The following is an 11,690-nucleotide window of genomic DNA, read 5'->3' as shown; positions in this document are numbered from 1 at the left end:
TAATTACCTGGTTTTCAACTATTTTGGACATTTGAATTAGTCCGGCGGTGAGTTTTCATTTATTTTAACCTCACAAGTTGCCAATTTTATTGGTTTTCATTGCAGTAAGATATATGCATCTTGTACTACTTGGTAGGATTTGCATGCTAGCTAGAAGTTAGATATTATTTTAAATGAATGATTCAAAGATCTTGGAGTTGATAATATTTTGAGATCGAGTAGATCACACTTGATTTTTGTTGTCATTACTCTTGTCAACTTGTGTTAATATGCATACATTATGTTTTCAAATAAATCATATACAAGTGGAAGCATTTCCATTTTCTAAAAGATTTCTTTCCGAAATCCAATTTACCATGCCACCTGTTGGTTGCAAAGACTTTATCACCTTACATTAGCAACGGCAAGAATTCTCCCATGAACACTCTTGTTGCTAACATTCTAGCTAGTGGACAAGTGAAATCTACCATATGAGTATTCAACAACCAACATGAGCAATAGTTTTTGGAGTTCATGCCCAGTTAGTAATTAATCCTATCTCCTGACCTCTTCTTGATCTAATTAACTTCATCTTCTCTTCGTCAGTGAAAGACGCGGTTGTTGTGAACTTGACCTTTGAAGAATTCAGTTCAGTTACTTACTAATTTAAAGGTTCAGGTATCATCTACCTAACCACGCAAACGGGATATTATTACTAATGAATGTAATTTACTACTCTCTCCGTTTCACAATGTAAGACTTTTTAGCATTGCCCACATACATATAGATGTTAATGAATCTAAACACATACATATGTCTAGATTCATTAACATCTAAATGAATGCGGGCAATGCTAGAAAGTTTTACATTGTGAAACGGAGGAAGTATAATTTGGATAAAGAACACTAGTAAACTACTAAGCAGCAGTCAAAAATTCAGAGTCTTGTAGCCGCAGTCTTCCCCATCTTCCAGAGAAGATTTTGTAGCTATAGCCTCTAGGTTGGAAACTTTGACTGATGCCATGCAACTGAAGGAGTGTTTGGTTGACAAATTGCACACTTGGCGACAGCACAGGAAGCTTCTTGGATGAACAGAACTGTGACAGGCTATGTTCCTCTGATAATACTTCTTTACTATCCATATTTGCAATTTGCAGATATCTTATTTAGTAGTGATCATGTGTGCCCCCTTCCAGAGGAAATGGAGAATTTTGTCAACAAAACACGGTTTTTGTCGCGGAAACGCGGGGCTAAAAAAAAATCCTAACTTTTCTAAGCACGTTTTGAATTACAGCAATTACATCACTGGTTTGATCAGAGAAGACAAATAATCTTCGTAGTATTCCAAAAATCTGACCTTGCATCGGCTAAGATAGATGGGTACCTACCTACCAGATTAACAGTAAGAGCAGTTTCAAGAGGACTTTAGGAACGGGTTGAATGATCAGTTCGTCAATTGACTGACTTTTTGGATCAGGACATGCCTTCATCTGATTCGACTCATTGGTCAGTTCTGTGTACATTGGTCTACTTATCAGTTGATTTTCTCCATTCTTTCGTCTCAAAATTGAAGGCCATGCCGCTCAGTACATCATTAATTGTGTTCCAACTCAAAAGTCTGAACTCTGAAGAGGTCTTCCAAGGCTAGAAGTAGAACCTTCAGAGATGGAGCTGCCATGCGTTCGGTCAGCATAATCGTATATAATTCCCAGAAGAATTAATTCAGCACGTTGAAGAATGAATTATCCTCGATCAAAACACGTGAATTATGCAGCCTTCGCCATCAGTGGCTTCGGTCCATTATCACCTAGGACCTACCATTTTCAGGAGGAATTTTCAGGCTTGTGGATATAGTTACAGTTGATCATGAAATTTTGCTCCTCTCCTAGATATCATTGAAATCATTGACTCCAGCATAAAATAAACTGCAAAAATGAAAACAAGGACAAACATATCATCAGTCAATTCAGGCAGTTTCTGTGCTGTTAAGGGTGTAGTTAGCATGCGAAACAAGCGTTGCGCAAGCCTTAACCTGAAGAGACTTTCACATAAAGAAAGTGAGGAAAGGAATGAGCATCAAGTCATCAGCAATGGGGAATGGTCTAAAGATTGTGTTCCTGAAAGAGCTCAGTACAGAATCATGCAAGAAATGCAAGGAGCCCCTTTGACTACTTCTGTACCATGCAGAGCAGGTTACTGCTGGTTTTTATTCTGAATATTCAGATGCAACATATATCCATTATTATCTGATTCAAGTTAAGAGTCTCGGGGCACACGTGTTACCGGGTCTCTCTGCGTGAGAACCGTGTTCATGTAGATGGCATGATTAGTTCACAGTTCACACCACGGTTAGTCACTGAAAGGATCATTTGCTTGCTTGATGTGTGAAGTGTGGAGATAGCTGTGAGCTGCCGTAATTTTGCATGAGTTCAGAAGTGCACTTCACTTCACTTGATGGCAAGGACAGGAGATAGGACGTTTGGAACAAATCTGTACTTGCCTTGGAATCAACTGATGAAGGGTGAAACAAACATCCTTTATTGATGTTCTCCTTTTTCTTTTGTGAAAGATATCCAGCAGCTGTTAGCTTTGTTTTTAAAGCTGGAAGTAGCAAATATTTACAAAAAATAAACGTCCTTTGGCTTTGTAGAAGTAGAGATCACCGTAAAAAGATCGGTAAGGATTTATAACAAAGATCATTTAGTATTCCTGACAGTAGAATATTACCGGTAGAGATTGCAACTTGAAAATCGTGATCCGAGCTCACACCGAAAAGACTAAAAGCTTAGCGCCGCCACCTAATTCTAAAACCCTAGCGCTACTGCCCTCTGGTCTTCTCTCATCGTTGTCAATGGCGGTGGTGATGACGGATCTTCTTGTGGTCTCATGTCCATGGCACCGTTGTATGAGTGGAGATGAGGATGGCACCTCGTAATTTATATGCAATCTGTGTAATTAGTTGTTTTTTTCGTTTATATTTAATACTCTATACATATGTCCAAACATTCGATATGACAGGGTGAAAAATTTTGCCAGGGGATCTAAACTCCATAACCACACCTCCATACCCATGTCGAGATCAGACTCACCGGTCGGCACTCCTTGAGCTCCTGACACACTCCATAACCACACCTCTTTTGACATTTTGTTGATCATCACCTGCTGCATGTATTGATGATTCATCGTGGAAAAAATCCATTTGTTCCTCCATTTCCAGATCTTCTAGCGCTAGCTGATCAGAATGGAAACAGATTTAGTCGACGATGTGGAGTTGTCCCTTTTTGAGCCTTCAAATGGATCATGCATATTTTCCTCCTCTAAAGGAACATGCAAGACAGCCTATCTCAGTCTGAAAATTGTGTTTCAACCGCTTTGTTATAAACCTGAAAAATAAAATAAAATAGGTGGTTCATATCACACTCACACGACCAATTTTTCTTTATCACAAAGTCACAAAAGGTGTGGAACATGTAATGTGCTCTCCTATGTAACATCTCCATCAGTAAAAGTGATCCGTCCTAGGCTCCCTAGATACGACTATCCATGGATTCCCTCATGAAGCTGATATTGCTGGAGGCGACAAACATTGCAAAAACTTTTGTTCCTTTCAGATTCTGCTGTTTCAAGTGGATCGGTACAAACTTTTGTTGCAGATGATAAACAATATATGAACAGTACAGGTCTTTTGGCAGAACAGTCAATCTAGGCACACTTCTACAAAAAAAACATTTTTCCATGAGGTCAAAACATATTTTTCGATGCGGTTGGGACACTCGTCTGCACGGAAAGATATGTGAAAATAGCGATTTTTCCATGCGGGTGCTTATGTTGGCCACATGCAAAAATAAAAATCCAAAAAAAACTAAAAAAACTAAAAAAAAATCCGATTTTTACAAGCACAAAAGGTAACTGAACTGAAACTGTTGATATATATGTGAGGTTACTGCAGAAGAATTATTGGTATTTAATGACTATCATAGTCTTTCAAAACACAGCGCAATGTTCAACTCATGTTTCGGCATCATCATTTGTTTTTAGATAAACCTAATTCCCCAGTATTGGATAATGGTATCTCCCAACTGTCATCATGTTCATATTGTGAGCAAGAAAACCATAACCTCCGAAAATAATTTCGGCTGCATAGAGATCTTTTAGACAGTCTACATGACAAACAAATTGCTGAATGGAAAGTCCACAAAGTGTGCATTCATTTTAGATACTCTATGAAGTCAACATAGCTATTCAAAAGTTATTAACTTCCCAGTACTCACATAAAAACATCATCTGGGCCAATGTGTTTCCAACAGAAATACTAGTGGATAAATGTAAACATAGACCTATTCATCTCATTGCTGAACGAAATAGAGACAACCAGCAGATCAGTTATAATAACATGCTTTTGGACCAATATCAGACTGTACAATGCTGAATGTTGACAAAACTGGGCTGAACAATGGCAAAAGAGCTATCAAATTTGCTGCCCCTCATAGTATGTGCTGTGTATGCTGTGTGTTGGGAGCACATAACTATATAAACCGATATTATGTGCACACGGAAGTCAGAGAGTAGGCAGGTTTTACCAAGTTGACGCAACTGCTTCATCTTTCACATTTAGCAAAGCAGATGATTAGCCTCTTCACTTAGTCAACATGCATTCATTTCTTTTCCTGAAATGTTAACCAAATAGCAAGAAGCACTAAGTAGGTATACCAAACCTTCCTTTTGCATTTGAAAAATATTAGCTCAGGTCAAAGTCACTGGACCTGTAATGAAACTAGTGAAGAACACAAGTATACTTACATAATCTTGAACCAATATATGAAAGAAAAAAATCAGAAAATAAGATAGTAAGCATATTGCTTTCCTGCATATTGCAGACCAAAATAAGCAATGAATTGAATGGTTATGAATAACCTACAATATATGCATCACAACTTACAATCCCAATCCCTGTAAACCCAGCTTCATAATCTTACGGTGGCCAAAATTATGTGTTTTTTGGATTCCTACATCATGCATATTTTCCCTTCATTCATACAAGTGTGTTCCATCTAAACAAGCAAAATATCATCAGTTCATCATTTGCCAGAATCACCAAGGAACTCTTCCATCTATTAAATCATATGTAGATTGACACCTGTACATGCATAACAATTATAATTTGTAGGTCATATATAATTAGTTATAGCACCATAAAACGACATATTGAGCATATTGGCAAAAGTAATCAAAAGTGGAAGTAGGAATAGACAATTGTATATGGCTCATTCCAGGCCGGATGTAACGGAACATATTTATACATCTACATATGGGCCAAATATAGTCAGTATTACAGATAAGTAGGCCATAAAAATGATCCGATATTATATTCCAATTACATGACAGGCCAGATTTTATTTTTATTTGTCATTATTAAACACAATTCTACATTTAGTGGTGTGATGTGGCTGTTCTCTGCTTTCAAGTTGCAATGGCACAGAGTCTCCTGCTCATTCAAACAAAAAATGCTCTAGTGCTAACAGTGAGAACTCAACGCAGCAACACAAGACGGACTATTCCACCACCTCATAGACGGCCATTTCCCAATTTCAACTGCATGCTTCAAACTTATTGTTCACGCTCGTTTGTTACATCACCGAATTAGTATATCCCACTAAATCATCCACTGAACATTGTTCTCGAGGTTGAAATTAGCATTCTGCAAGAAAAAGAGAAAAGAAAAACATATCTCCTCGCACAGGCATTACAACAAACACTAGTTATGCAAAGCATCGACAAAAGGAATAGCAGCACCGATAGAAATGCAATTGCAAAAGCTAACAGTTTACAAATCATGGATCCACAAGAACGATGGATAGAGAAACCAACCAAGAACGGTGCCTCACCTTGGTGACGCACTTTTTCCGCACTGGACGGAGTTGGAGCGAGCCTTCGTCGGAGCAGCCGGTGACTCCGCCCACACCACTGGCCGCCGCCTCCCCCATCGCCCTCGCCGTCCCCGCGAGGAAGCGGATGGTGTTCCCGAGCATCCTCCGTATGCGGCGGAGACGGGGGACGGGTCGCCGGCGGCGACGGCTGCACGACGAGCCGATTTGTGTCACAATGTCTCACATCCGAAGCCCGAATTCCAAATTTGAGCGGGTCGTATTGGATCGCAAAGGTTGCGATCCAATTTTTTGTAGGCCTAAATTGGGCCCAGCTATCTGTAAGGGAGCAATGAGTCGAGCGGGCCAAAAGTTGGTGGGCCAGTTTCGTTATAGTGCTCTCTTATGGTGGGCCATCTAGATCGCTACCATACGCCGGGGCCGGGCCGTCTGTCCGACGCCTAGACTTATATGGGCCAAGATTTAATAGGCCGAATTTTTCATCAAATTGTCATCTCTTTATGGAATAAGTCTATTTACTCACTCAACTCATTTCCCTGATCGTATTGAATCCCACAACCGCAAAATCGTGTATAACACATCCCCAACTCCTAAAACCATTGCAAATTAACTCTCCAAATGGTTTCAGAGACGGTTTTGTCCCGCGTTGCATCTTTGACCCCATTGACTAGCTGAGCTAGCTTGTGGGGCCCACATGTCAATGATAAAGATAAAAAATAAAAAAAAAGGTAGGGCCCACCGTCAGCCACGAGCTGACTAAGCTAATCAACGGGGTCAAAGATGCCACGTAGAATAAAACCTCCTACGAAACCCCCTAGAGAGTCAATTTGCAACGGTTTTGGGAGTAGGGGGACACGTTATACCCGATTTTGCGGTCTAAGGGATGTGATTCATTCACGGGCATGAGTTGAGTGAGGCAAAGTAGACTTAGCCCCAAATGCCATATGGGCCCGCTGGAGTTTGTTCCTGAATTGGGCTGGAGTTTGGTCAGGAGTGGATCGCCTGACCGCTGCGCCGCTGACCAGACGGCGCCGTGCTCCACTCTAAGTCGCCGGAGCTCCGCGTCCTGCCCGGCGCCCGACTACGTATGTTCCCCTCTCCGCTGCTTCCACGCGCGTCCAGAGGCCCGAAGCTTGCCTCCCCGTCCACCTACGGAGCAATCTGCTCGGCATCAGTCTCCTCTCGCCTCGCACGCAAGTTGTTCGACGAAATGCCGGGGCGGGACAAGATCCCGCCGCGCGCGTAATTGAAGATGATCCCCAAGAACCGAGGGTGGCGGATTCGCGAAGGGGCCCGCGGCCGGACCACCCCCGTTACGGCGGTGCTCCAGTTGCTGCCGACGCCGGGTGGTGTCCGGCAGGTGTGCACTTTGACGTCTACGGTTTCGGCATCGTCGTCCTCAAGATCGCCTCCGGCCGGCGCCACGTGTCTCAGCCATGGTCTCGGAAACCATCACTGTCATTAATTCTAGAACTTTCTTCTCATGAATTGTCTTTCCAACACAGCATCCAAATCCAAGCGGCTCAATTATCTTGTGGATGTTGACAGCCAGGGCAGGTCGGCTAGCTTTTTGCTCGCCGCGACGTGGAGGTCAGGCGACGCGAAGCCGATGGATCCTTCTTCCTCCCGGTCGACTGCCGTGTCAGCAACTCCAGGTGGAGAAACGACTGGTCAAACTCAAACAGTCTCATATCTTCTAGCTCTTCAACCATGTCAAAGGTACACGTAATTAACCTCTCAGGTTCAGCACCAAATGACTAATTGCTTCCTAGTTCCTTGTCAATGTTTGCAACCTCATTCCGTATGACCCTTTTTTCCCCAAGTTTCATTAATATTTTGTTTTTCTATGACTATTAACTATTGATGAGCTAGTAGACTGTAGACTATGATGGCATAATGATACCTTGCAGTCTGAAGTCTGAACTAATTCATGAACAATCTGAACAGAGTTGCTGAAGAGAGGAGGGCCGGAGAATGATCAAATCAAGAACCACCGCACGAAAACATCCAAGGATTGTTTTGCTAAGATATAAGCAAGGTAAGTAAACTCGATCACTGATATTTTACAACACAAACAAGAGAGGGGAATAACATGTACATCTGGTGTGCTACAACCAACAGCTAAAGCTCTGAACCATGCAGATAGACATCACAGTAAACAGCATGTCAGCATGGACAGGCATCAGGTACTAACTCTCCGATCTCACAAAAAAAAAAAAGATCATCATCGATCGATCACTCCCCGACCGGGATGGCGCCGCCGGCGCGGCGGAGCGGGGAGAGCGACCGGGATGCCCGGAGCGTCGTCGCCGGGCAGCGGCCGCCGCCGGCCGGCCGCGTCTCCAGCAGCTGCAGCTTGAGGAGGAGCTCCCTGGCCTCCTCCTCCTCCTTCTTGATCCTCATCACCTGGCTGTGGATCAGGTACACTCCATCCTGCTGCTGCTGCTGCTCCAGATAATCCCCGACCGCTGATCTTCTTGCTCCCTGCAGCTGATCCCTCTCCTCCATTGGAGCTGACCTCGAAATCGCCATGGAATTAAATCTCAATTGCTTCTGCTGCTGCTGCTCAATTGTTGTGATGACACAGGTGTTCTTGTTGTTGTTTAGCCACAGGAGAAACTTGATATATATAGAGAGAGAGATGAAGAAGAAGATCAGGGGGGGGGGGGGGGGACTGGAGAGAGATGGTCAGGGTTCGCTTGCTTGTGAGGTGATTTTTGGCGGGAAAGCGACGGCGATGGCGCGAGAGGGAGGAAACGTGGGGCGGTTTCCCAGCAGTCGTTTTGGCGGTTGGGGGAGTGGGGAAAGAGGACGCCACGGTTGGCTTTGGCTATCCATCTGGACCAAGGACAAATCTCCGCGTTTTTTTTTCAATGAAATATATTTTCAACATCGTGAATTAATTGCGAGAGATATGCATCTGATCATCTCCCCCTTTTTTTTCTTCTTTGCCTCGAGTATTTTCCACGTCGTGAATTAATTGCACGAGATATTTGTGCACTTCATTTCCGTGGCTGCTTTTCTCGGTTGTCTGACCATGCTCTTTGCATACGTACGCGTATGGTTCTTGAGCATTCAAAATATACAGGTTTTTTGGGATTAATTTTTTTCTTTTTATGATGATCGTGGGGATATTCCATTCAAAAAAAAACCATTCAAAATGACTGGGGGATAAATGGTTTGGATTGGTGATGTTCTTCGTTCTAATGCAACGAGAAGGTGTTGATGTAGGGCCGTTTTGGATTAAAGCCAAAACATGGCCCTACTAAAATTTTGGAACTTTAGTAGTAAACGTGCTAGTTAGGATTGAAGCCAAACAATTGGTAGTGACCACGTTTAATTTGGCTACATTCTAGAATCTTCTTCACTCTCATACTAAATTTTGGCTTTATATTGGTATTAAACCAAACATAGACCAGCTAACTTTGCCCTAAAAAAAATTGGTAGTGCCAAAATTTAATTAATTGGTTTGGTAGGGTAGAAAAATAAATAGGCCTATGCTCATCGCAAGATATCATCCAATCGTAGAAGAACACGTACGTGCCGTCTAAATGTAGGGAACGACGACGAGTCGACGACCCAAGTCCAAGGCTGACAAGCTTCCCAGCTTCTCGAGGACTACTAGCTAAGCTGGTCTGCTGGTGTAGTGGTGTGCCGTGAACCAACAAGAAAGAACACGGAATTAGAACAGTAGATTACCACGCAGACAACGTGTTCAGATATCTCTGACGAAACGTAAACAGTGAATCGGATAACGCTTCCAAACCCGACCCCTACTTTGTTGACATGCTAGAAGGCACCACAACCACACATTTGTTTCACGGAACGAGGATAGATAAACTCACATAAACACACACATGTACACATAACATGCATCCGCAAAGCGGCAAATGCAAAGTAAATCTGCACTGTGCAAGTAGGCTGCAAACTATGAGATGACCAAATGGGCAGCCCAGCCCGGACACTACCGGGCCCAGACTGAGATCAGTCAGTCTGGCACACCCCGACCTACATGTTAGGCTATACCATGCACGCGCACGGGCTGCACCAATCCAATAAGACTCGGTCCATGTTGGGCCGCCCTAAAGGCACGATATCCTATCGTGCTTCGCCAAGAATACGTCTATTTTTTTCCTCCCACATCTTTTGGCTCGTGTATTATATGGTTGAATAAGTCTATTTTGCATTTCGCCTCTTTGGGTTGTGCATTATATGACTGAATTTAAGTTTATTTGGATCCCTCAACTATTTTCTTCTGTGTTCATTGGACCGTGCCGTGCTGGACCGGCCCACCGTGCCAAGGCATCAGCCCAATTGTCAAGGCCGGGCCAGCACGGGCTAAACACCAATCATGATGTGCCATGCTTGGGCCTTTCCATGGGCTGGGCCGTCGGGCCTTATGGCCATCTATACAACGGGTACTACTCCTGTTGCGGTTGGCAGTTGGCAACGAACTACTCGAGCTTGAGGGGGGGAAGCAGGCCTCCAGCCCAGCCCACACCGGCCTAGCATGGGCCGGCGGCCCAACTCCCAAACGATGGGTCGTCTCGCCTCGCACGCGCGGAGCAGCTCGAGTCCGCGTCAAAAGGCTCCGCCTCCGTGTGAAGCACTGAAGCGGGAGGAAAGGGACAACGAGTAACGCGCACAGCGAGCACAGAGCTGTGTGGCTCTCCTTCCTCGGCCGACACGAGACTTAATTTCAAGCTGCATCTCATGTCGCGCATACACATACATGCAGCCGCCCGCGCGCGCGCGTCTCCCTCGCCGTCGCCGTCTTTCTCATCGGCCGGTCGCACGCAGCCGCAGCGCGGGCAAGGTGGTGCCCGTATCTTCGGCCGTGTCTCAGCTTTCTGTTCCCATGCATATGGCTGACGTACGTGCAGTACTGTACTGGCCAGGCCAGCACAGACAGAACACAAGTCAGTTACTGAGCCTGCACGGTGACACGGCCGGGGAGCCGGGGAGCCGCCACGTACGTACTGACGTTCGTTCACCGATCGACAACTGTGGGTCGCTGTTTCCGCTTCCGAGCTTGACTTTTAGCCGCCTCCACATGACACGCTGTCGGGCTCTCGGCCGCCCAGTTTTTCTCCACGTCTCTCTTCTTTCACCGTTGGTCGATTGTCTGTTTTTTTTCTTAGGTCTGTTTAGATCCCACCTTAAAATTTTTCACTCTGTCCCATCGATCGTTTGAACACCTGCATGAAGTATTAAATATAGGCTAAAAAACTAATTGCACAGATTGCGACTAATTTACGAGATAAATATGTTAAGCCTAATTGCTCCATGATTTGATAATGTGGTGCTACAGTAAACATTTACTAATGATGGATTAATTAGGTTTAATAAATTCGTCTCGCAGTTTACAGACGGATTCTGTAATTTGTTTTATTATTAGACTATGTTTAATACTTTAAATGTGTGTCTGTATATTCAATTCAAAGTGATACGGTAAAATTTTTCACCCCTGGATGATAATGGCGCACCATGCCATTATAGAATCTGTTTGGTTACTTCACGCATGTCTTTCACCGCCCCATAAGCTGTGTCATCGTGTGTATGCACTTCTGTCTTCCGTGTAATTTAAGAAGGGAAAAATTAAATAATATCACAACTAACTGGTCTTTTCTTATCGTAATTTCATACATAAGTTTTTTTTTCCTTTCCAACTTTATACATGTGTCCAGTTTTTAGCAATCTCTCATGCCCCATAAACCTTCATTGTGATGATCGAAGTTACCCCTACCACTAGAGAGGTACTTCCTCTTTAGCTTTTGCACATAAACATGACGATGATCACACATTATAGATAAAATATTAAATCTCA

General features: G+C 43.7%; 1 protein-coding gene and 1 long non-coding RNA gene across 2 annotated transcripts; both read right to left on the bottom strand.

Moving 5' to 3' along the window:
• Positions 1 to 4,217: 4,217 nt before the first annotated feature.
• LOC112936334 (uncharacterized) lies at positions 4,218 to 6,082 on the bottom strand. Its single transcript, XR_003238417.2, has 2 exons — positions 5,864 to 6,082; positions 4,218 to 4,645 (listed from the first exon to the last, which is right to left on the bottom strand). It is a non-coding gene; the product is annotated as an uncharacterized lncRNA (long non-coding RNA).
• Positions 6,083 to 7,893: 1,811 nt separating this feature from the next.
• LOC4346996 (uncharacterized) lies at positions 7,894 to 8,464 on the bottom strand. Its single transcript, XM_015755436.3, has one exon. It carries the CDS (start codon positions 8,393 to 8,395, stop codon positions 8,099 to 8,101), a length of 297 nt encoding a protein of 98 aa, XP_015610922.1. The 5' UTR covers positions 8,396 to 8,464; the 3' UTR covers positions 7,894 to 8,098.
• Between the last annotated feature and the right edge of the window lie 3,226 nt (positions 8,465 to 11,690).

This window comes from Oryza sativa, chromosome 9, assembly GCF_034140825.1.
Source record: "Oryza sativa Japonica Group chromosome 9, ASM3414082v1".
NCBI lineage: Eukaryota > Viridiplantae > Streptophyta > Magnoliopsida > Poales > Poaceae > Oryza > Oryza sativa.
This window is presented reverse-complemented; position numbering and strand designations above follow the sequence as displayed.

Excerpts from the sequence above, each read along its gene's own strand:
- LOC4346996 (XM_015755436.3), bottom strand. The coding sequence starts at position 8,395 with ATGGCGATTTCGAGGTCAGCTCCAATGGAGGAGAGGGATCAGCTGCAG.